This window comes from Malaclemys terrapin, chromosome 2, assembly GCF_027887155.1.
Source record: "Malaclemys terrapin pileata isolate rMalTer1 chromosome 2, rMalTer1.hap1, whole genome shotgun sequence".
Lineage (NCBI taxonomy): Eukaryota > Metazoa > Chordata > Testudines > Emydidae > Malaclemys > Malaclemys terrapin.
Window position 1 is genome coordinate 247,601,553 of NC_071506.1, and position 26,443 is coordinate 247,627,995.

Genomic DNA, 26,443 nt, shown 5'->3' on the forward strand with positions numbered 1-26,443 from the left:
TGAAATTGTTCACATTTGAGAAAAATGTCAACCAGGTGTGTTCGCTTGTCTATCAAGTGCCTCTTGAGCCAGTCTGACCTAGTGGAAGAAGCATCATAAGGTTGTGGATTCCTGGAGCTCCTGAGTTCTCTGTATGTGACTAGCCTTAGTAGTAATTTACACGAATATGACACTGGACAAACATAATTTCTGTCTCACAGCACCCCGAGTACATGGATAAATATCACTGTCCCTGTTTTAGAGATGTGGAAATTGAGGATCGGAAGTTGTTACACAATTATGCAGTATTTAGGGACCTAATTAAAGGTGGTGCTGACTGTCTGCAGTTCCTAATGACTTCAGACTTCCATGTGAGTTGTGGGTACTCAAGACCTCTGAAAAGCAGACCACTTTTACTGAGATACCTAAATATAGATTTAGGCTCTGATTCAGGAAAATATTTAAGCATGTGATTAAATCCACCTCTATTTAGAATAGCATTTATGTACATGCTTACCTTTAAATTCATGATTAAATCCCATCGATTTCAATTATTGTCTTCTCTTCAGATTGTACAGTACCCACCTAATCAATTGAAAGAGAATGGCTGCTTGTTTTGCCTAAGACCTCTTTGTGACATATAAAGGAATTATTTAATTAAAATGTCATCTTCTTATTTTAGGGTATCTTTCCGCATAAGACCAGATCATATTTCATTGGTTTAACAGTGAGTCTTGATAAAAGGTTTAGGTAAGTAAATATGAACATCTAGGCTTTTAACATGTAGCAAAAAAAAATTGTATTTAGGTCATCAAAAGTGAAGGGTCTATAAATGCTACCATTTTCAAGAGTTGATGATAACTCAATTATAGTTAGTTGTGGACTAATCTTAGCAGAAGAGTGACCATAAGTGGCTGAATAAGTGGAAAGTGCTCTGGTAATCAGTTCCTTTCTGACTATATCTCCCTTAGGATAGCTATCATTTCTCCAGCTGTGCAGAATCCTGTATAACACCAATAGACCCTGGCCGTTGGCAGGCAGGATCAAACCTGGGACCTCTGAAGCTATACTAGACATGATAAATCGTCCCCCGCTGGATAGATCGCTGCCTGCCAATCCGGCGGGTAGTGTAGACCAGCCCTTAGTGTATGAGCCTCTACTGCATGAGCTAAAAGCCACAGATCTCTTAGCTAAGGCTGTAGCAGACTCATCAATCTCTAGATGGTCTAGGGACGGGGTAGGGAACCTTTTTACTATCGGGGGCCATTGACCCACAGAAAAAGATCAGTCACGGGCCACACACAGCCCAGCGGGATGGGGAGGCACGGAGGCTAGGGGCTTCTCCTAGGCTCTGGGGTGGGGCCATAAATGGGTTCAGGGTGCAGGAGGGGGCTTTGGGCTGGGGCAGGGGGCTGAGGTGAAGGAGAGGGTAAGGACTCCGGCTGGGGGTGCAGGCTCTAGGGTGGGACTGGGGATGAGGCGTTTGAGGTGCAGGAGGGGGCTCCAGGCTGGGGCCAAGAGGTTTGGAGTGCAGGAGTGGGCTCAGGGGAGGAGATTGGGATGCGGAGGGTGGGGGGTAGGTACAGGGTCTGGGAGGGAGTTAGGGTGCGGGAGGGGGTTCAGACTGGGGCAGGGAGTATGGGGCATGGGGTCTGGGAGGGAGTTAGTGTATGGGAGGGGGTTCTGACCTGGGGCGGGGGTTTCAGGGGGCGGGCTCCGGCTGGGCGGTACTTACCGCAGGTGGCTCCTAGGCGGGAGCAGGACTAAGGCAGGCTTCCTGCCTGCCCTGGCTCTGTGCTGTTCCCAGAAGTGGCCGGCCAGTGGGAGCTGTGGAACCGGGGCTGGGGGTGGGGGCAGCACGTGGAGCTTCCCTAATTGCCCCTGCTTCTACGGGCTGCAGAGACATTGCTGGTTGCTTTCAGGAGCTGTGTGGAGCCGACCGGACTTTTAACCGGGGAAGGAGGGGCTCTGAGGCTCAGGACTTCCAGCCCGCAGTGCAGAGACTGGCAGCAGGCTGGATTAAATTAAGCCACAGGCTGTAGGTTCCTACCCCTGGTCTAGAGGCTACTAGAGTGGAATAGAGCACCACACCAAGCAGGCATGGGTTGCATCTGCTCTCCATGATGCTTCATGTCACCTCTTTGCATCTCACTGTGCTATCAAAGCTGCCATATGTCACCATTATTTTGTCTAAGCTTTTTTCTAGTTCCTGACTTAGAATCATAGAACTGGAAGGGACCTCGAGAGGTCATCTAGTCCAGTCCCCTGCATTCAAGGGCAGGACTAAGTATTATCTAGACCATCCCTGACAGGTGTTTGTCCAACCTGCTCTTAAAAATCCCCAATAATGGAGATTCCACAACCTCCTTAGGCAATTTATTCTTGTGCTTAACCACTCTGACAGTTAGGAAGTTTTTCCTAACGTTCAACCTAAACTGCCCTTGCTGCAATTTCCTATCCTCAGAGGATAAGAAGAATAGTTTTTCTCCCTCCTCCTTGGAAGAACCTTTTATGTACTTGAAAACTGTTATCATGTCCCCTCTCAGTCTTCTCTTCTCCAGACTAAACAAATCCAATTTTTTCAATCTTCCCTCATAGGTCATGTTTTCTAGACCTTTAATAATTTTTGTTGCTCTTCTCTGGACTTTCTCCAATTTGTCCACATCTTTCCTGAAATGTGGCACCCAGAACTGGACACAATACTCCCATTGAGGCCTAATCAGCGCGGAGTAGAATGGAAGAATGAATTCTCATGTCTTGCTTACAATACTCCTGCTAATACATCCCAGAATGATGTTTTGCAAGTGTTACACTGTTGACTCATATTTAGCTTGTGGTCCACTATGACACCCAAATCCCTTTCCGCAGTACTCTTTCCTAGACAGTCATTTCCCATTTTATATGTGTGCAACTGATTGTTCCTTCCTAAGTGGAGTACTTTGTATTTGTCCTTATTGAATTTCATCCTCTTTACTTCAGACCATTTCTCCAGTTTGACCAGATCATTTTGAATTTTAATCCTATCCTCCAAAGCATTCGCAACCCCTCCCATCTTGGTATCATCTGCAAACTTTATAAGTGTATTCTCTCTGCCATTATCTGAATCATGGATGAAGATATTGAACAGAACCAGACCCAGAACTGATACCTGTGGGACCTCACTCGTTATACCCTTCCAGCATGACTGTGAACCAGTGATAACTACTCTCTGGGAACAATTTTCCAACCGGTTATGCACCCACCTTATAGTAGCTTCATCTAGGTTGTATTTCCCTAGTTTGTTTGAGAAAGTCATGTGAGACAGTATCAAAAGCTCTACTAAAATCAAGATATACCACATCTATCACTTCCCTCCTATCACAAGGCTTGTTACCCCGTTAAAGAAAGCTATCAGGTTGGTTTGACACAATTTGTTCTTGACAAATCCATGCTGACTATTATTTATCACCTCATCTTCTAGGTTTTTGCAAATTAATTTCTTAATTATTTGCTCTATTATCTTTTCGGATACGGAAGTTAAGCTGACTGGTCTGTAATTTCCCGGGTTGTCCTTATTTCCCTTTTTATAGATGGGCATTATATTTGCCCTTCAACTGACATTCCATGTCTTTCTGGAATCCAGTGCAACCAGAATCTTTGAAGCCCTGAGGGTTTCATGTGCTTTTCTCCTGCTGTATATATAGAGAGACTTTTCCCCATGCCCATCCTTTTGTTTGGCACAATTTTACATAAAAGGGATGATTTTCAGGTGCTTATGACTGATTTATCACTTAGAAAATTATTCAAAATAAGATGTTGGTTTTTCTCATTTCAGTTGACTTATTTTGGGAGTAGTTCACCTCCCACTAAAACAGAGAATGAGTGTGGAGGACGTTAGGTTGGGGCAGCTTAGGGACTGCAGTAGAAGGGTATAAGCTAAGAGAGTTTCTACAAGTCTCTATGCAGGAACAAAGACTGAAGAGTGGTAACCTATTGAGATATTTATCTTCAGAGAGTAACAATTACAGATAAGTAGCTCATCTAATTTTTTGCTTATGTGAAATCAATAGCAATTCACAGCTGGAAGAACAGAAAACATTTATAAAAATATATCATATCTGTTTAAGTAATTGCCATATTTGATATTCATTATTTGTATTAGAACTGCTTGAACACTGTTTCCAAATTTATTTAATGATTTCTATCAATTGATGGGAAATTATTTTTGATTTTTTTACATTATTTCCTAATCTGTAATATTTGTTTTACAAAATTTATCTCAACAAAGGAATAATCAAAGTAAAGAAATAAAAATTCCTGACCTGATGCTCATGATTTTAGCCATGTAACTCCCATTATTGCTAATGGACATCATGCACCTAAAACTGTACATAGAAATTATGAATATACCTTTTTGGATTCTTGCCAAATGATTTTTGTAATGTATTGATGTGCCTCTTTCTAAAAGTGATTTGATTAATGATTACTGTTACATCCTTTCTTTTAGCTGGCTGGATGGAACCCCAGTGAATTATGTAGCCTGGGCTCCCAATGAACCCAATTTTGCAAATAATGATGAAAATTGTGTGATTATGATATCAACCGTAGGTAAGTGACAGGACTAGGTTCTTAGATTTTATTTTTTGTGTGTACAGAACTAAGATATCTCTTTCTGGGTTGTTTCTGGCTTGCCGCCACATCATGTAGTCTGTTGGATCTAGTCTTTTAAAGGGCTTGTCACCACTTCTCCAGAGAGAGGCTGGTGCTGGATAAGTGGGATGGGCCTACTGAAAAGCTGCCATACTGCACCTTTCATTCCTAAGCACTTTACAAATTTATATACAAAAAGCACCACTAAATGCAGAAGTCTGTGGGATTGAAGGTAAAAACCATCCAGTATGTGCAGAAGGGAGGAGCATACGTTTGCATAATAAGGGAAAAACCCTTATCTTATAAAATGCTCTATAACATTCACACAGAACAAAGAAAGTTTCAGAGCTAAATTTTCCTCTCAGTTACATCAATGTAACCCAGCTGTGAAGGGGCTGCATCAGTGTAAGTGAGATGAGAATCAGGCCCTCCGTTTTTAAGATGCTGTCTGAAATCCCACAGCACTCAATGTAGAATGAAGAGACTAGAAAACCCTGACTTGCCTTGAACCTCTGGCTCCAGAGAGACTTAAATATTTCAAAGCAGTTGGTTAAAATGCTAAACCATCTCCTAAAGGAGATGCTAAAAGTTCCATCTCTAATGTATATTTTTCTCTATTAAAAAAAATCTATTTAAATCTGTTTGTGCCACAGAAAATTCTTCTGTCAAACATCAAGCTATTACTTCTCAACCTGTGTCCCTGGAAATTCTCCTATTCAGGCTCCATGTGAAAGAAAGCAGAATTAAGAGTATTTGATATAAACAGTTTGTTCTTTTGAGTCACTTCCTTCCCCTCTTCCCCCCACCCCGCCCCCTCATTTCTTGTTCATTTTTAATTGCCCTGTCACAGGGTACTGGCCAAGTAACTAACTGTATGGAACAGCTCCTGTCAATAAATACCTATTTTTTTGTGAACAATACATAGATTTGTACATTTTCCAAGTAGCTTAGCTGACAAATGGTTTTTAAGATGTGTATATTGTACTCTTACAGAATATAAATGCTGTTTTTAAACAAAATAGGAAGTGTCAGATTATCATTCCATTTATCAATATTATACATTCATTTACTTACTATAGTTAATTTTTTTCAGGTTTGTGGAATGATGTAAATTGTGGCTATCCAAGTGGTTTTATCTGTGAAAGGCACAACAGTACCATCAACTCAACATTTGCTCCTGCACCTCTAGGAGGCTGTCCAGAAACTTGGCTTTTGTTTAACAATAAGGTACATTACAATTTACTAAAGATATTTGTTATTTGGCAGAGTAGGTGAACAAAGGACATGTTTTTATGGTTAGAATATTACATTGGACAGTGATTATCCAAGTTGGCAGGCTGGGCCATTTTGGAGATATTATACCATTTTAAACCTCCAAAGCAATGAGTCTGTAGGTTGAATTACTTAAGACAGAAGTACGGTTTGTAAGTCTTTGCTGATATAACTTACACTTTCTTTTTCCCCCCTTGTAATTTATGTCCCATTTTAGGGACTGAAGTTATCAGTGGTCAACCTGAAAAGATAATATAAAACAGTCCTCTCAGCTAGGATAAATTAGAAAGAACACTTTGAACAATAAATATTTAATTTTCATAAAGTTTCCCAAATGGTTGGATTCAGAATGAAAGAGTAAAAATGATAGGGTTTCAGCATAGGTTTATGTATAGCTTTGGCTTGAAATTTTTCTTTGAGGCACCAGATGATTTATACAGATTCCTGGGATGGTGTCCTTAGCCTCTGTTTGCCAGAAGCTGGGAATAGGTGACAGAGGATGGATCACTTGATTATCACCTGTTTTGTTCATTCCCTCTGGGGCACCTGGCATACTGGGCTAGATGGACCTTTGGTCTGACCCAGTATAGCTGTTCTAATGTTCTTATGTTCTGTTTTCTTTCCACTCAAATGCAATCGCTACTTTACAAACCCTGTATTAGTCTTGTATTCTGAAAGTGTTAGGTGACAAGATCTAACTGTGAAATTTCAGACAATTCAGGAGCATGAATGATCACTAGAAAGAGTCACGAGTGGCAGCATGAGAAACATTTCAGATCAGTGTATGCAGCTGTATGACCATAACCAATAAGAAGTTATATTTCTCTAGCTGTAAATTCTCTAACAATAAGGATATCACATTAGCACTGTGGGAAGAATTTATTAGTAAATAATAAAATTGAAAGTCTGTCTATACTGTATACCAAGAAATGCATGCCCTCCTCCCTCCCTCTCCCCCCACACCCCCAAAAAAAAACATACAGGAAAAAGAGCATTATGTCATTGTAATTTGTCATTGTAGAGCATCATGTATACCGAACATTTACCACCCATTTTTCTCTTTTCCCCAATTTCACTTTCACTGATAGTGGTAGAGGTAGGAGAAGGAAATGTGAAAGGGGCAGAAAGATCAAGCTGTGGTCAAGGTGTTTGATTTTAAATTACTCTAGAGTTGCAACAGTAGGAACGGTCTCATCTTTCGGTGTTTTTGGATAGCTGATTACCTGACAGGTAGGGAGCAGATAAAGCTAGGGTCATGTGTATTCCACAGCCACAGAATTTGTTGTGAAATTCACCCCTTGCTCCAAAGTATGAGCTTTCATTTCTACCACAGTGCCAGAGAATGTAATATGGACATTGCATATGACTGCATTCTAAACAGAGAATAGGATAGATACAAGTTTGGTATCCTTTTCTCCCCCACACCCCCAACCACAAATACACTTTCAAATTATTCAAGAGGGCTATTAAATATTTTCATGTAACTGATGCATTTGGAGACCAAAATTCTTTGTAACAAGACTACAGTATTTAGTCTCATCCTGATAATACTATACAACTAATTTTTTCTCAAAATCAATAATACAGCTATGACAATGAATAAAACTACCAATATATCTGTATTGCGTGATCCAACCATGCACCTATCATCACCGTAAAAAAACCTGGTTCAAACCAGCATCACTAAATGATAAGAGATTTACTAATCAATAATCTGAATCCCAGACTAATGATTCTGGCTAGAATCAAAGGCTATCTACAACTAAAGGCTGCGACTAAACCAACCAGCCTAACATCCTTTAAACTGCGATTGTTGTTAAGTATCCACTAGGATGTGTTGTGCTGAACTTAAACATGGTTATCTAAGTATTGTGGTTGTTGGTCCCACTTCATCTCACCCATCGCCTACCACTGTAACCCTTCAGTTTTCCATTTTGCTTCTCCTGTTCCTCTCCCCATTCTCCTTATTCCTGTTCCCTTTCTATTTTCCTCTCCTTCAGTTTACTTCTCTCTCTACTCATTCCCCTATTTCACATCCGCTCTCTCTCTTCCAATCCTCTATTTGAACCCCGAGTATCCTCTCACAAAAAGCCTCTACATTTCTGTAACTTAAAAAACACAGCAAGCTCTAACAACACAGCACATGTCTATCATCATCATGATCGCTTTGGGCTAAATTGGGTTCCTGTCTTATGCATGGTACAGTGTGAGCAGTGGGAGTATGTACATGTACATGTCCTGCATAACCCACATAAAAGCTGCTCCTGAACTGATTGGCCATACAAGGCGAATATGAGAAGACTAGTCATGCCAGGAGAAGTACACTCTGTAGAGGACTATCGGAAATTACTTTCCATCTAGTACAATCAGGGAATGCCTCCAGTACTTTCCTGTTAATTGAGTTACCTAGTAAATATCAATTTATGACTGCAAAATAAAAGCACATTGATAATGGAACTTCTAGCATTTAGTATTCATACTGTTTTAGCTTCAGAAGACATTTAATTTAAATTTTATAAGATACTAGAATAGAACTAAGATGCAACAGAAGAAGGCTCTTAAGAGCTGCAGAAACTGACTGGGGTTGGTTTCAGTTACACTAGAACTCTCCAGATTTAGGCTTTGCATGCGGAAAAATAATCAATATTATGTCTGTTTTATTTTATTGCATTGTTTTCATATAGTAGATGGAAAGCAATCATTTTTCTGTGAGATGCACTTTAAAAAAAAAACTGCATGTTCTCCCTGTCACTGAGGGATAAGATGAACTTTAACAATAAACCTCTAAGTTGTTTGAATTGATGATGGGTTTCAGCTCAGGTTTAGCAAAATTTAAATTACAGATCCTAAAGCTTTCCTAGCCTTCCCATCGTTGCTTCCTTTCTATGGGAAGATGAATAGCACATGAGTAATTAGTATTATTCACATATAACAGCTTCCATTTGGTTTGCAGCATTAAATGAAATGTCCAGTTGATTTTTCTTTTTCTTTTTCAGTGTTTCAAAATATTTGGCTCAAGTGAAAACGAGACATTGACGTGGCATGCAGCACAAATGGCTTGTATAAATTTAGGAGGAAACCTGGCTTCCATACCAAATAAAGAAGTCCAAGGTATAACGTGTGAACCTTTTGGTACTAAATGAAACATCAACCAGTTCCCATAAAACAATTATAAATGAAGGCAAAAAATAAAACTGCAGTTATACATTCTACTCGTTTTGCCTGTTGTATAAATGTAACAAAAAATTGATAAGAAATGGGCCTTGGGATCATAGGAACATAGAAACTGCCATACCAGATTAGACCAGCAGTCCATCTAATCCTGTGTCCTGTTTCTGAGACTGCGGCCTAGTCTTCACTTACCGGCTGGTCCGGAGGCACGCAATCGATGTTCTGTGATCGATTTATCGCGTCTGGTTAAGACGCGATAAATCGATCCCGGATCGATCCCGGAAGTGCCCACAATCGGCGCCGGTACTCCAGCTCTCCGAGAGGAGTACGCAGCGTCGACGGGGGGAGACTTCCGGCCGCGTCTGGACCCCGGTAAGTCCGGACTAAGGTACTTCGAATTCAGCTACGTTATTAACGTAGCTGAATTTGCGTACCTTAGTCCGAAGTCCGGACTAAGTGGGGACCAGCCCTGCCTCTGTGACAGAAGCTTCAGAGAAAAGTGCCACAAACCTCATAGTGTACAGTTATGGAATAATCCGCTCCCTCAGGAAATTACTTCTTAATCCCATCAGTTATTGGCTGGTTTTTACCCTGAAGTATGAGAGTTTATATTCATTATTACATACAAAAAACTACATTAGGTGCTCAGAAATTAGGAAATGTCAAAATTAAGGTTGCCTGAAATCAGACTAGATGATCACAATGGTTCCTTCTGACCTTGGAATCTATCAATCTTAATTTGGCCTCCTTGTGCGCCTGCATTATGAGACAGCCTTTAATTATGTATACATGTAACCCACACACCTTTTGGGTGGGTGTTCTGTCCCATCTAGTGGCACCAAGACCACTTAAAGATGGAGAGAAAATGAGTCTGCTCTACAACCTTTAGCTAACAGGCAGTTGGCTTTTAGCCCATGCAGTAGAGGCTCATAGACTAGGCTTCAGAGCTCCCAGGTTTGATCCCATCTGCCGACGACCAGGGTCTTGTCGGCTTTACATACACATACTATTTTTTCCACATGATCCCTGCCTTCAGTGCACAGCCTGAGTCAGCTTCCCCCATTGTCCTCCTGATTTCCATTACCCTGCCTTCTGCCGCATTCTGTTAGTGAAAAAGCTGATTCTCAGTTTTTTACCCCCTGAAATCTGTTCCCCAAAGTTCAATTCACTGCTATTCATGAATATTTAGATAGCTGCCAGGTTGTATGAAAATATTCACTAACAACAAAAGATTAATCTTCCAAGTATCCACACCAGAAAGTTTGTGGGTCACTATTCATTGTTCACTATTCTGCTGTCTGAAAAGTTTCATGTTGTTCAGTCAGGGAATAAAAGTGACCAATCACACACCAAGAGTAATGAACACTAGAAGTTAATAGTTCATAAACAGACCACAGTATTGTTGTGAGCTGGGTGAAACCTTATTATGGGTTGGGTTAAAATCTCGTACAAACTATCATTTAAGAAAGTTGTAAGAGACGGGTAACGGGGAACACCTAAAACAAGGCATAATAGTCTGCCCAGAAATGAGTACCATGAGGGTGGGGGTTCTAGTGGGTATTGTGACCAGGGTGGGAGGGTGTGTGTCAGAGAGAGAACACATACACAAATTGAAAACAGACAAGAACAGAAAGAGTGGCAGAGGCAAAAAGCAAGGAAGCCAAGCAGTGTCCTGTGTGAGCCATAGGCACTGACTCTGTGGAGAAAAATTTCCATGGAGAAAAATTGGTGGGTGCTCTGCACCTACCGGCAGCCAAGCTCCCCACCCCAGCTCACCTTGCCTCTGCCTTCACCTTCTCCCCTGAGCACGCTGCGTCCCCGCTTCTCCTCCCAGCGCTTGCCACTGCGAAACAGCTGTTTCGCGGTGTAAGAAGCTCCGAGAGGGAGGGGGAGGAGCGGGAACATGGTGCGCTCAGGGGAGGAGGCGGGGAAGAGGCGGGGCTTGGGCAGGGATTTGGGGAAGGAGTCCAATTGGGGCAGGGAGGGGGCAGAGTTGGGGTGGGGACTTTGGGGAAGGGGTTGGAATGGGGGCGGGGCAGGGGCGGGAAGGGGCAGGGCAGGGGTGGAGTTGGGGCAGGGCTAGGGGCGGGGTGGGGGTTGAGCACCCACCAGCGCCAGGAGAAGTTGGTGCCTATGCTGTGAGCACAGTGTGACCCTGGGAAAAGCTAGAGAGAGAGAGAGAGAGAGAGCGTATGGATCTGTTGGCTAAAGAGTCTTAGGCCTGTAAACTAAGAAACTGTTCCTGGTTCCTCCTGTGTTTGGAGAAGCAGGACTTTGTACATTCCTTGTTTTTTAAAAAAAATGCATCAAAGAGAATACTAGACTCCATCGATTTCTACTTCCAACTAGAACCTCCCAAGGGCCCCAAAATTTGACTAGCTGCTCAGGTCAAAAAGGGGCAGCAGTCTGAAAACATTTTGTGAATAGGGTAATAAATTATGCAGAAATTGGGATAGGTTTGTGAAAGCTTCAGTTAACTGTATATAAAAAAAAAGAGGGGGGGGGTTACATTCATTATGAAAATTATTCAAAATGAATTATTTGATCAGCTCTTCTAATAATGCTGCATTACTCATAAAAGGTCATCAGGTCTATTTTCAGTGCTGTTGCACAACAACCTCAAAACAAAACTAAAAAGACATTGTGCATCTTATTCCTTCCACTTTTACATTGGCAATATGAACTGAGAGAAAATTTTGAGGAGGCATATTTCAGCATACTCAAAACCTTCCTTTTCACATTGGTTTTTAAAATTAAAATGTCTTGTTTCTTATAAGTTAATGTTTGAGTAGCTTATATTCCTTACGATTTCACCACCAAACACTATATGTAAGCCATAAAATGTGACATTTAGGCTAGGTGTACGCTGGAAGTGCAGTACTGGCACAGCTGCACCGATGCAGCTGTGCCACTGTAGAGTGTCTGGTGAAGATGCTGTATGCTGATGGGTGAGCCAGCATAATTACTCCCCCTCCGTGAGAGGTGGAAGCTATGTCAGTGGGAGAGCGTCTCCCGACAACATAACACAGGCATGGACAGCGCTTCAGTCGCTGTAACTTGCGTCGCTCAGAGAGGTGTCTTTTTCACACCCCTGAGTGATGCAAGTTAGATTGACTTAAGTGATAGCATAGACCTGCCCTTACTTTCAAGCAGGTGGGATTTTGCAGATAAATGTTTTTACCATGACCTCAGTTGTGGACATGTGTTCATTTTTTCTGTCTGGAGAAAATCATGTTGAGGTTCCCTTCATTTAAAATGTTTGCTTCCTTTCAGCCTTCCTCTTCTACCATTTAAGGGAAGTCATGAGTGATCCATGGATTGGATTGAATGATATAAATAGTGACCTATCATTTCTTTGGACGGATGGAAGTGGTGTCTCTTATATAAACTGGGCCAATGGTGCACCTACGTACAGACGCACATACTCTTATTTTCATTATGGTGGTGATGATGATGCCGATGACTATGAGGAGGTAAATCAAACATCATTAAACAGCCATGAGCTGTGCAACCGTAATTGAGACATTTTGTGAATGTGCATTATGCTGCAGTTTTTAATTACATAATTATATGCTATTTTTCCCACAGGGCTAGTTTTTGAAGAGGATGACAAAAGACACATCCTTAGCACAAAGGCTTTTCCCTAGCCAAATTTCAAATCCCTGCTCCAAAGCATTGAGGCATTAAAACTCCTCAAAGTAAAGGCCACCAGATTTTATTTTAACATCTAGCATCAGTCTCAGAAATAGTTAATCTGTTCATGGCTGAAACTGACAACCAATATGGAAAATTTCATCCTGCATGGTTAAATTCTGGCAAAGGCATAAAACTGAAAATAGAGTCTTGTAATAGGAAGCATCAATCAAACTTAATTATTGGCAAGGCTGCATGCTATGTCTGCAATATGATAATAGCTACACAGCCTGGGTGCACAATAAGTGATTTTTTTTAACACTTTAAGTGCAGTTGTACCCATCTAACACACATACAGACTATTGCTTTTAGTATGTAATTTTACTAAAATAAGTTTCAAACAGTCTCTTCCTCTTTCCTGAAAATCCATTTTAATGATTTTTCTATACAATCAAAAGTTGGACCTAGATAGACATACAATAGATATTCTAGTCCATCACCCTGATCCTTACAGGAGTCTTTCCTATTACCGATAAGAATTATGCTTTACAAATAACATTTGTTACAAATTTAGCCCCTTTTCAGGTGAGTAAACCATCTGTGAACTCCTCATATTAATATTTTTATTTTTAAGAACTCGCTGTCTACAACTTCTGGCACTAGACAGCCCAGAAGTTGTGAAGAGGAAATGAGGCCATAGCCATTCTCTTTCCTTCACAATAGCTAAGAAAGGGGTGAGTCAGTCTTAGAAGGGAGGTATTTGATGAATGCTGAACATTCTGATGAGATTTAGTAGTATCTTCAATCCGATTCCATGCTAGCAAGCTCCCATTGACACCCTTCCATTAGGAGTGGAGAAGAACAGCTGAGGTAACCAAGGATAAATGAACTGCCACCATCTGTCCTCCCAAACATTTATTGCAGTGTCACCTAGTGGTGAGGAGCCAACATTGCTTCTAAAATAATCCAGACCAACAGCAGTTTCCATATTCCAGGGAACATTGTCTGGGATTATGAACACCCAGGAGGAGTTTGTAAAAGCTTGGTAAAGTTCCAACCAAAAATTGGAGCTATATTAATACTGACATTACAGTACAGATTTTTAGGAGCTATATTAATACTGACATTACAGTACTGAGACTTCAAATGTTGGAGGACTGAAACATTTGTAATATGCACATCTACAGAACCTGTGGGAGAAGGAGGAGAACTTGTCTCCTGATGATTACTTTTTCTTCTGAATTTATGTTCTCCTTTTTTCCCCCCTTAGAGAGACTGTGTCATTATGACAAAGGAAGAAGGGAAATGGAAAGATGAAGACTGTGAAAATGACAAAAGCTATATATGCCAAATGAATTTAAGTGAGTTCTATTTCACCAGCTTTCTAAATTTAAAAAATCATTGAAAACACGTGATGGCTTTTTAGTTTTGCTTGTGGATTAAATTCTGGGTTTCCACATAGAACATATCACCTATTGGAAGGCATTCTGACCCTCTAAGGCCTCCAAAATCCTTCTTCTCAAGGATTGAAACAGATTCCATAGCAGATTCCACAGCTGGGTCGATCTAACTTTCTAGCATGGACCAGCCTATATTTTCTGTATTCACAAACAATTCATAATTTTTCATTAATTTTAACTGAAGAATTTTCACTTATTGTTAGTGCTACACCTCTTAATTTGTGCAACAATGTAGATATTAAACATTAGTAGTACAAAGTAAATCCATGCACCTGATTTTTGGTTATGTATGTATGTATTAATTTATTTATTTAAAATTATTACAGACCCTAAATTACTTCATTCCCCAACAACAATTCCAGCCTCTGGCTTTATCCGTTATGGTGACAGTAGCTATGCAGTCATCCATTCCAAAATGAAATGGGAAGTGGCAAGAAAAAATTGCAAGGACAGATCTTCAGAACTTGCTAGTATTTTAGATATCCACAGCCATTCATTCCTATGGCTACAGATGTTAAAGTATGGAGAGCGTGTATGGATTGGTCTTAACAGCAATGTGGTAAGTGTTGGATATTATTGTACTATTACATACAAAAATAAGCTCTCATGTTTAATATATAAATATTGGTTGCTTTCATTGTAATCGTGCTGTAAGAGCTATATTCTCAATTCACCAGAAGCATGCATGGACTTCTAGCACTCCTGTTAGAGTTCCTCAAAGACCACATAAAGCACATGGGGTGGATAGGAGGATCCACAGAGAAAGTCCTAATGGGAAATAGTAGATGGAGAGCTATAAAAACTGTGGTGGCACTCGGTGTTAAAATCAGGAACCATGGAGACAGGGCGTTGAGTGCCAAATAATTTTTACCCTCAAAATTACTTAAAATCGTAATCTAAAGAAATGATGATTAGGCAGACTGGATTGTCCATAAGTGCTTCTCTTGATAACTGTCTGGTAAGTGATCCCGCATTTACTCACCTAAAGTTCTAACCATGCTTTAGAGGACACCATTACTTCAACAAGCAAAACAATAATGAATAATTTAAGAAGATAACACCGAATGTAAATAGGCAATAAAATAAACTATGCTTAGAATAAGTTATGCTTGGAAGAGCTGCCCAATTAATTTTTAGTTTGTGCTGCCCTCCCCAGCTTTATAAATCTCCAGAAAAATCATCTGTCCATGTAAATGTCCATCTGTAAAGTTACAGCTCCAGCCTATTATATTATTTTGTCACATCCTACATTGTGCCTGCTTGTTCCAGTACATTGAAAACTCCACAAGGAAGAGATTCTGCTATTTGTTCAACTCAGTTCATGTGTTGGACTGTGCAGTGCCCATTTACAGTGCTAAATAAATATTGTTAGCTTTAAAAAAAATAATAAAAAAGTATTACTCTCCTCATGACTCATGTGTCAGGCATTTATTCACTATTTTGATATGTCAGGTATTAGAAAATGACATAAATAGAGTGTTTCTGATGAAAAGCTCAAATAACTAATGCCAGTGTAATTAAAACTACATATTGGTACCTTTGTATTGCCATTTATATTATCTTAATTTATACTGTTTTTAGACAGATGGCCATTATAAATGGGTTGATAACTGGATAATCCAATATACTAAATGGGCAACAAGAGAACCAAAAGAAAAAATAGCCTGTGTCTATCTAGACCTTGATGGAACCTGGAAGACAGCATCTTGTAATGAAAGCTACTTCTCTGTCTGTAAACAGTCAGATGGTAAGCAACTGAACTTAACAATTTAAAGAACACAAGACTTACTGTACTGGATCATGCCAGAGGTCTAACTAGTTTAGTATCCGATCTCTAGCAGTGACTGTCCCCAACAACCTGAGAGAAAGGTGCTTCAAGAATTCCACCTACCTGCCATCAGAGTCTGGGATTCTACTTATGAGGTGGTACATGACTTTGAAGGCTTTGGCACTTTAAAGCCTCAGTTGGTGTAAATGGGAATAGCTCCATTGACTTCAGAGGTGTTATTTTTATTTATTCCAGCTGAAGATTTGGCCCTCCATTCCTTTCCAGCCTCGAGATATTTTCCTCGTTATATGCAATTTTCATGGGTTGCATTGGTGGTTATGCATAAGTTAGATTGGCACTGGACACTCATCATGACTATCCATCCAGTAACTAATTATGAAAGCTCTAGGGGGAGGTATCCTGGCAGCAGTTGGAATGAAACACTTGGGAGAGGTTCATGCCCACCTGTCAGGGGTAATAATTCTAAGAGCTGGTACGCTTCAGGCCAGCGTCACAGCAGGGAGACAAGACTCAGGCGTGGGAATCCTGTGTGATGACACCTTTAAGAAGAAGTTTTAAGGTCATGTACTTTTCCCTCACAGCACGCTCTTCCTGATGTGGGTTACAGAATAAATGGCATTGCTTTACAGTAGCTTTTGAGTCAATGCATCAGGCCAAAAACCTGCTTTAATCTGCATATGCAACTCACAGTAGTGAGCCCAGCGATGTCAATAGGAGTTGCACACATGATTAAGACCTATATTTAGCATATGGCATTCTGACAACCAGTGGTAATCCCATATAAGTGTCTAAACTTAATGTGCCTAAATAAAGAGTGCAACTGACAATACAGCATACAGTTGCAACACCAATACTTCACCAGTTGAAGGTAGTCTCATATAAAGTGATAATGGAAATTCTAGATCGATATCAATATTTAGCTGGGATGGGGGAAGGCAGTATTTTCCTAGCATCATTCTAAGTTAGTAGTAGCTACTTGTAGCATGGTATATGTGTGCTGAGTAATTTTAAAGACTAATTTTTGGGTTATTCATAAAAAAGTACTGATTTCAAACCACATGATTTCTTCACAGTCGTGGCCCCTCCTGATCCTCCACAGCTGCCTGGAAATTGCCCTGAATCAAAAGAACTCAGATCTTGGATTCCTTTCCATGGTCACTGCTACTACATTGAATCATCAGCCATGAAAAGCTGGGCCCAAGCTTCCCTGGAATGTATTCGATTAGGTAAGTGACTTCTCTTGAGAGCAAAGACTTAATTAAGGACACAGTGTTCATTTTACAAAGTTCCTTAACTGCCAAAAACCTATTTATTAAAATGAGTTATTTTAAAAATAGAGCATACTTCTCCCCACTTATGCTTTTTGTTTTGTTTTTGCTCTTCACTCAGCTGGGGAGATGAAACTAGGTTGATATGTTTGACTTTCTCATTATATTCGTTTTCATTGTCTGGATTTCACGCATGTGCCAAATACTATAATATTTGTGATCCCAACATATATTTATATTTAATTTTTAAAATAAAATTACAGAATAAAAAAACACTTATCCTATGCTTTAGGAATCTTTGACAGCTTCTAAACATATGGGGCCAGATTCATCAGTACACTCTGTCTCCCCTCCAGATTATTCAAATCATCTGTTGAATTAGTATACTTTCAAACATAGACTTTAAAGCCAGAAGGGACCAGCTAGTCTGACCTCCTGCACATTGCAGGCCACAGAACCTCACCCACCGACTCCTGTAAAATACCCCTAACCTCTGGTTGAGTTACTGAAGTCTTCAAATCATGGTTTAAAGACTTCAAGTTACAGACAATCCACCATTTACACTAGTTTAAACCTGCAAGTGACCCTTGACCTGTGCAGCAGAGGAAAGTGAAATCCTCCCCCCCCCCCCATCTCTGCCAATCTGACCTGGGGGGAAATTCTTTCCCAGCCCCAATACAGCCATCAGTTAGACTCTGAGCATGTGGGCAAGACCCAGCACCCAGACACCTGGGAAAGAATTCTCTGTAGTAACTCAGAGCCCTCCCCAGCTAGTGTCCCATCACCGGCCATTGGAGATATTTGCTGCTAGCAGTTGCAGATCTGCTACATGCCATTGTAGGCAGTCTCATCATAACATCCCCTCCATAAACTGATCCTCAACATGAAATCCAGATCTTCAGATTTTAATATTTCCTTAAGATCATGCTGAGATGCAAAAGCAAAGCAGAGACAGTAGGGAGAGAGAGTTACACAAGTCCCCTTTCCCCTTTTAATTAGGAACAATATCTCCCCCAGTTGGTTCAGTTTTGGCCTTCCTCTCACAGCTGAGGAGTCTTCCCTTCATCTGCATATGCTCCCCACCTGGCTGGCTCTCAGTATCAGGGGCCAGCCAGTAGTGGAGCCAGTATCCTAGTAACCTAGTGAGCGCAGCTGGCCCTGAAGGAAGCTGTCTGACTAAGCCACCCAATTGGCTGCAGGAGTCAGCTAGCTAATACTTAAGTTCAGCAGCAGTCCAGTGGCTGCTCAATGTGCTCCTGCCCTGCAGCTATGCTTGCCCATGCCCCAGAACCCTACTATGTCCCCCTGACTGTGATTCTAGTTAACCCTTTGGCTTTGGCTTCTGACAGTGACTCGAGTTAACTCTCTAGCTTCAACTTTGGCTTCAGACTCTTGTGTCCAGCTCTTGGTTACCCCTTCTAACTACAACTTTGACTCAGGCTTTGGCTTCTGACTCCCAGTTCTGATCTGTGGCTTTGCTCCAGGACTGTGCCCCAGCTGCATTCTGCTCTACCTGTAGGCCAGACTGTTGTTTCAGCCATCAGGCCAGACACCCACAACTTGGTCACGGACGCTCAAGGCTGTGGGCTCCGGGAGGAAGGAGCATTCGCTGTTGCTGTGTTGAGAAACCTAGTTGTGACTCAGCACATTCAACTGCCAAGATTAGCTGCTTTCCCCCAGGAGGCAGAGGAAGGAATGGAGGAGGCAGCCAATCAGAAGGCATTGTGCAAAAGTCTCAAAGATAAAATTAATTGCTATTATAGTTGTGAAGGGGCAGGTCATTATATTAGTTACTCTCCTTGATTATGGTTATTTGTTTTGTTAATGCTTTCCAGATGCTACTTTGGTTTCAGTAGAAGATTTGGCTGAATCCAACTTTCTGACACACAGGATACAGGCTCTTGAAAGCAAAACACAAGGTTTTTGGACAGGAATGTACAGAAATGTGGATGGTAATTTTATTTTACTGTCAATATTTAAATTAATAAATATTTGTCAATAAATGAAATCTGAGGAATAATTTTATCCCTTGATGCAGTGTTCTACTGATGGTTTAAGTAGGACTGTATATGTCTTTTAGTCTCTAATGTCAATGGGTTGACCCTAGACATTCTCTACAGTGACCTTATTCTCAGAGGCCACCAAAGGTATCAGATAACCCACCAGAAATGAAGTGTGAGGGAAGACCTACTAGATCACAGGTGTCTTCAGGTGAATCTGATTGCATTGTGAAATCTTTCTGAAATCACACATCATTGCTATACAAGAGGAAAAGAAGAGATTTTTTTTGTCTCTGATATAGACTCCATAAAATCTTGGTCAGCAAATTTGTTTTGAGTTGTGCATAGGCTGTTTAACCAAAGAGATCTTTGTCTGGTTTCTGGTTCCAATCCCTCCCATTAAGACACATTTCCAGATAGTCTGAAAAGAAAATTGTTCATAATTGGGCTGATGTATCCACCTTTTTGGAAGAGCAGTATTCTGAGTGCAAGTGCAAGGCCTTCTCTGGTTGAGTTCCAATTAGTGTTGCTCACCAGGATACTGGAGGTGTTGGGAAAACTTCAGACTTCAAGGTGTGTGTTAGACTTCCTGGCTAGTGCAGGCCAGGAGGGAAGCACTGTATCCAATATTGATGGGGATTTTGAGTGTTTCTGTTAAGGAAAGTATGCCACAGATTTGAAGAAAGCCTACATATACTTTTCAGTTATTAAATCCTTGCTTGACTTTGGCAATTTTACCAGTCATTAAGCAGCTTCCAGCCTTCCCTGCTTGAGTAAGGTGACTGAGAAAATGTCTGTATATCTCAGATCTCCTTGATCCTTGTAAATCTAGTAATGGTCCTGGATTTGAACAAAAACCACAGTTGTTACAACGATCAATGTTCTCCGCCTAGTGATGGTCAGTGATCAGGTGCTTATGCTGCTATTAGTTCTGTCGGTTGCCTTCAATACCACTGATCATAAGGTGTTGACACTTCTGCAGCTGTATGCTGGGGTTCATGGGGCTACCCTTGGAGTCGCTACATTACTCCTTGTCAGAGGGTTGTCTTGAAAATTGCCCATCAGCCCCAATGCCGCTTTCACGGTGGGTGCTACAGGGTTTATTTTTGTCACCATACTTGTTCAATGTGTACATAGGGTCTTTAGGGAGGTTAATGAGGAATCATGGTTTGCAATGTTTTTAGTAGTCTGATGGCACACTAATGTATATTGTGAACGGACGTCTGGACGTGGTTAGGAAAGTAAATGACACCATAAGCATTGAAAAACGGATAGTAAAGAAGTAGCTATGAGTCAGCGTATACGCTATAATCTGATTTATAATTACATAGCAAATGAAAAATGAGATTCTATAAGGGATGCATTTAAACAGAAAAGTATAATTGTTTTACTCTTATATAGTTTTCTTAATATAATAACTCCAGCTGGCAACATACGGTATCAGATGCTCCTTTTTATTTTATCACCATCAGTTTTAATTCCTGCCATTGTCTTGCACCCTTTCATTTATCCTATTTTGACACAGTGTTAACAGCAATACGTAGTTAGAAACAGTGTTTCTTTTATGTTACTTATTGCATTATGTATATTTGAAAAACTTTATAGAAATAAAATGCATAAAAGTTCTTTTACATCTCAAATGTTGAAGTATTTCAGTCTCTGGTATTCTGACATCTTCTGTTAATAGATGTTAGCTTGTAGTCAAAGAAACGTAATTAGCTCATAAAACACTGGATTATGGTCTGATCTTTCCTGAAGCACTGTCCATCCAATTCAAATTGTAGTAATGTGGTGGGGTTTACAGATCCCACACTGAACCAGGCTAAGGAATAAAGCAATGCTGGGCTAGAGATGTCCCACCCCTCAACAGGCACAGGGCATGCTCTTGGAGGAGGAATAATGTATAAGGTCCCTTGCAGCCCAGGAAAAGTGGGGAAGGAGCTGCAGGTTGCACCAAGAAGGAAGGCTGAAGCCAAGAGTTGTGACAGGAGTAACTGCAGCTTTGTTAAGGCTGCTGTAGCAGCGGGGATCTGGATACCTTACCCCCCTCTTCGGGAGCTGAAAGCCCTAAATGAGACTGCTTTGATTAGAACATTAACAGACCAAGTGGAGTCTTCTAAACCAGCTACCATACCCCAAACAGAGGTGCTCTAATCTGTAAGAAATGACCCAGGGAAAATGTAATGTGGGGCAGATCAATAACTGGGCCGGACACTTTGACAAACCCCCTAGGGGCCTGGGTTGGGACCAGGAGGAGTTAATGGACCCAGGTCCCCCTACCTTGCCCCTCTGTAGTGGCAGAACCCCAAGAGGAGGAATAGGAGCAGTCAGGAGGGACTTAGGTCCACTGTGTACAGCTTGGCTTGGGCCCCCTCTAGGATGACAAGGCAGGCAGAGACTGACTACAACGCCACCGCCTGAACACTAGGACAGTTGGTTATCAGACAGTTTTAACTACTTATACCAGGACAATGTGATATGTCTTCATGACACAAAGCAGGTGCTAGTTACTAGTAAATTGCTTGATTTTTTTTAAGTCACTTGGTGAGCTAAGGAGTTACAATGGACACATTGATTTTCTTCTAATTTGTTATAATTAATATATTCTTTTTGACTTTAGACCAATGGTTGTGGCTAGACAACACCATAGTGGATTTTGTCAACTGGAATGTAAAAATGCCCACTGAGAGAGAGCACTGTGTTGAAATATCTGCACCATCTGGGTATTGGAATAATATTCTGTGCTCTTCCGAAAAAGGATTTATTTGTAAAAAACCAAAGAGTAAGTGATATGATTAATATGATATACTAGATTTATTATTAGTAATTATTATAATATTTATACTGTGAATATATGCTGTGTATTGTGAGGTATATGTATGTGTGGTATGACATGCATGTTTGTGTGTAACCCTTATACATATATATATATATATATATATATATGCAGTTTTTTTGGTACATAATTCTACATTTGTATTTATATATATACATACATACTAGGGCTATCAAACGATTAAAAAAATTAATCGCAATTAATCGCACGGATAAACAATATTAGAAATCCATTTATTTAAATATTTGTGGATGTTTTCTACATTTTCAAATATATTAATTTCAATTACAACACGGAATACAAAGTGTCTAGTGCTCACTTTATATTTATCTTTGAGTATAAATATTTGCACTGTGAAAACCAAAAGAAATAGTATTTTTCAATTCATCTAATACAAGTACTGTAGTGAAATCTCTTTATCATGAAAGTTGAACTTACAAATGTCGAATTATGTACCAAAAAAACTGCATTCAAATATAAAACAATGTAAAATTTTAGAGCCTATAAGTCCACTCAGTCCGACTTCTTGTTCAGCCAGTCACTCAAACAAACAAGTTTGTTTACATTTGTAGGAGATAATGTTGCCTGCTTCTGGTTTACAATGTCACCTGAAAGTGAGAACAGGCGTTCTCATGGCACTGTTGTAGCCAGCATCACCAGATATTTGTGTGTCAGATGCTCTAAAGATTCATATGTCCATTCATGCTTCAACCACTATTCCAGGGGACATGCGTCCATGCTGATTATTAGAAATAAAAGTGAACAATTTTTAACTAGTGTTGTGGTTCAGTTACATTAAATATAAAAGTAAAGCTGTTGTCACATATTTAGCATCTCTGTTAATTTCCTTTACCAAATGCATTGTAGAATACAAAGCTAATTGTAGTCCTTCATAATTTTCCCTGCATAGATTTTATAGATGTTGAATAAGTGTTTTATTTTTCTCTTTGAAAGTTCTTGAAGTTCAGCCAACTGAGAAGCCTCCAGATAAGAAAGGTAAGACTATTTATAAGCAAAATAACAAGAAACCCAAAATACCACACGGACATAAGTGATTTTGAAAATCTCATCCCCTCAGTGATTTTGGAGCAGAAGTCCTATTGAAAATCAGCAGGACATGTGCTCCTAAGTAATTTAGGAGCTTTTGAAAATCCCACCCCTAGATATTAGTGGTTGTAAATGTTCTGACATAAAATTACTGTAAAATGCATTTCCAAATAATTAACAGCTCATATCTCATTCATTAAAAGTGTGACTTTGTTAAAATAATACCTTCTGATTCATTAAATCTGTGGGCCAAATCCTGAGGGCCTTATTCGGGGTCACATTTTGTCTGGCTCTTGGATAGGTGTGCTTGAGTGAAGGGGTGCAAGGAACTTCCCTATCTTGAATGCCTCATGCAAAGGCCAGGGACAATCATAGTCTTTACGTGTAGGAGAGCTCAGGGAAATGTTTCCACCTATATCCTCAGGATGCAGATTGTCCTGAAGGCAGCTGCAATGAGGCAGCGCTATGGCACTGAACCTCATCCCACTTGCCCACTCAGAAAGGATTGTGCACTAGAGAGAATGAGGAGCAAAAGGTCCTCCTTACACAGTGCTCCCCTAGGGACAGGATGGCTCTACGTGGCCTTTTACTCAGACATAGTGTAGCCCTCAGTTTTTACTCGGTCTCTGTTCTATCCAATTCTCATAGTCCCATTGACGTAAACAGGAGTTGAGTTGAAACAGGGACTGAGTACAATATGGACATCAGGATTTGGATCGATGTATTCAGGATAGAGCTGTTCAAATCATGAATAAAATGGATTATATTTGTGATTAATTTGATATGTGGCCAGATTTCTCTCTGTTTGCTGTTCATGGAGTCCTGTTGTCCATGAGTCACACGCATTTAGAAAACCACCAAGCATTTATGAAAATATTCAGAAATCTCCACATTTCCATGGATTTTTGGACAAAAGAATCTTAGTTGAAAAATTTGTCCTGGAAAGATATTGTTCATTACTTGCTTTCTGATATTTGTTATTGGTTAGTGAATGTTTATCATATGTTCACCTGTTCAAAAAGTTTGTCACCCAACTGGGAACAGAAACAAATACCATATGACCTAAGTGAACAGTCATGGGGCATAAATAACAAATAGTTACAGTGAGCACATCATAGACCACCCATAGGCTAAAATCTGTTAATTCAAACTATTCATATAATTTTTAGGAAAAAAACAGATTCCCAGATCTCCAAATTTGCTCCTACACCACCTTATTTCCAGCCTACTGCATAATACTTAGCTGTGGGAAAGAAGGCCTGGCTACACGCCAGCAATCCCTTGGTTGCTCTAAACTAAACTGGTCTCATATTGGCACAGAACTGGCTCCAGGTTCAGGACGGGAAGAACATCTCTATCATCACATGAGCCCAGTACATCTTGGGTACAGCTGAGGATCACAGTCATAAGGTTTAAGGCCAAAAGAGACCAACAGATCATCTAGTCTGACCTCCTGCACATCACAGGCCACTACAGAACTCCACCCAGTTACCTATGCATTAAGACCAATAACCTGAATTAGACTAAGTATTATGGCCCTCAGAAGACTGAACTATTGTGAGAGAGAAGCAGAGAGTGGGAGGGACCAAGGTGCACCAAGGCCTGAGACCCTGCAATGGTAGGGAATTGATTAAATGAGAGAGACCCAGATGAACCTAGCAAGCAAATCTGGTCCATTGTCCAATGGCTTCCATCTGTTATAATCACTGAGATCCTTAGCAATTGTTTTGTGTTCATTTACAGAAGACGAAGAGGCTATTGCACCTGCTCACCTCACAGCTTGGATACTAGTTATTCTGGCTACTCTTATTCTTATTGGAGCTGGCCTTGCAGGCTGTTTCTTCTACAAGAAAAAGAGACAAAACCAACTACAAGGAGATGATCAAGGCGCAGAGACACTTTTAAAATGCAGCGATGCTGTTTCAAGAACTAGTGATACAAAGCATTCTGTGCCAAGTATTGAGTAGAATGAACAGGTTATCCTGTAGTGTAATAAAATTTGTGCCTGATTTTGGTAAAATTAGCCAACTAGAATACAAGAAACCTTAAATCAAAGCTTATTTCTCTTGTTTAAATAGTAGCCTTTGTTTAGCACTGTCTGTATTTTTATACATGTACTTAGCAGAAGCATTTACTCCTATTATAGTCTTGTAGCATTCAAGATCTTCTCATATAAAAGTAGGTTTTTGACTAAAGGAATGGGAAGGGCTATTCAAATGGGACAATGGATATACTTAAAACTACTAAAATGGAGCAAACCAGTATGAACAAATATTCAAGAAACTATGGTTTCTAGTCAGAACTGGATTGCCGTGAGATATAATGAATGGTCAGTTTATGCAACTATTTGTGTTTGTGGAAACTGCAAAGAACTCAACAAAACATTTGTCTAATTCTGTTGAAATCCTGAAAATAATCCTGAAAACATCACTCCAGCAGTCAAGCTCTTTTTTTATTGATGGGACTGTACTTTGCTTAAGTCTTAAAAAGAAAAATGTTGTATATTATCACTTTTTAGATAACTTCTGAAGACATAAGTAGTCTGCTGTTTTCACTTTGTTATGTATAAACAGTGAAACCTGTCAGAAATCTCTCAAAAGGTTTTGTAGTCTGTGCTTGTAAATCTTGTAGCATATTAAATGATATGAATTAAAATGTTCTCACCCAGTTATGAATGGGCTGAAGCAGAATGAAAATGTGTTTTCCTTCATTCAGTTTAGTTCTTTGAAAAAGATAGAAAATGTCTTTTCGTGATGTTGTTTTCATCTTTAGAACTCTCTGTGCAACAGGTAATCTCTGCCCTTCACGCTTCACAGATATTGTCAGTCACTAATGAGAGCAAATTAGCTCAGCCTCCTAGCATGTAAGTAGACTTTGCGGCAATAATTTAAAAGTAGAGAATTCCTCTTGAAGTACCAAAGATCTCGCTACAAACTGTTGAGCCTTTTAGCCCTACTTTAGTGTGTCAGTGTCTGAACCAGTCTTTTCTAACAGCTCTGAAAACTGGATGGGGAAAGATCTAGTGGGTATAAATTTATTCTGTCTGGGGGAACAAAAACTCATTTAAGGCCAAATTGTGGCTGGCTCTTACCCAGATGTGTGGACAGAGGAGGGTGTAATTTCTGGTTCCCTCTTCATAAACCTTTTAATGCACAGTGCCCCATAGGGGGTGTCAAAGAGGAAGCAAGGTCCTGCTCCCCTCCCTCTGCATTGGCCCACAGACTGGATCCAGTGCAACACAGATCTGTTAAGGTTCCCAGATTAGCCAAAAGATCTCCAGTTTTGTGGATCCCTACCTGGGACCCTGAGTAGCTGAGTCATTCTCCTAAGCGGGAGAGCTGCAGGGCTATGGGGAGGGA

At 40.3% G+C, this 26,443-nt stretch overlaps 1 protein-coding gene across 1 annotated transcript in view; it reads left to right on the forward strand.

Moving 5' to 3' along the window:
* LOC128832915 (macrophage mannose receptor 1-like) overlaps positions 1–25,774 on the forward strand; it is a 58,028-nt gene extending 32,254 nt beyond the window's left edge. The window contains exons 18-30 of the mRNA XM_054020620.1: positions 662–729; positions 4,466–4,566; positions 5,702–5,835; positions 8,877–8,991; positions 12,325–12,524; positions 13,955–14,045; positions 14,471–14,703; positions 15,726–15,891; positions 17,007–17,159; positions 19,037–19,153; positions 21,822–21,983; positions 22,992–23,033; positions 24,828–25,774. Coding sequence (XP_053876595.1) covers positions 662–729; positions 4,466–4,566; positions 5,702–5,835; positions 8,877–8,991; positions 12,325–12,524; positions 13,955–14,045; positions 14,471–14,703; positions 15,726–15,891; positions 17,007–17,159; positions 19,037–19,153; positions 21,822–21,983; positions 22,992–23,033; positions 24,828–25,051 — 1,806 coding nt within the window. The 3' untranslated portion in view covers positions 25,052–25,774. The remainder of the gene's footprint in view (positions 1–661; positions 730–4,465; positions 4,567–5,701; positions 5,836–8,876; positions 8,992–12,324; positions 12,525–13,954; positions 14,046–14,470; positions 14,704–15,725; positions 15,892–17,006; positions 17,160–19,036; positions 19,154–21,821; positions 21,984–22,991; positions 23,034–24,827) is intronic.
* Positions 25,775–26,443: the final 669 nt, after the last annotated feature.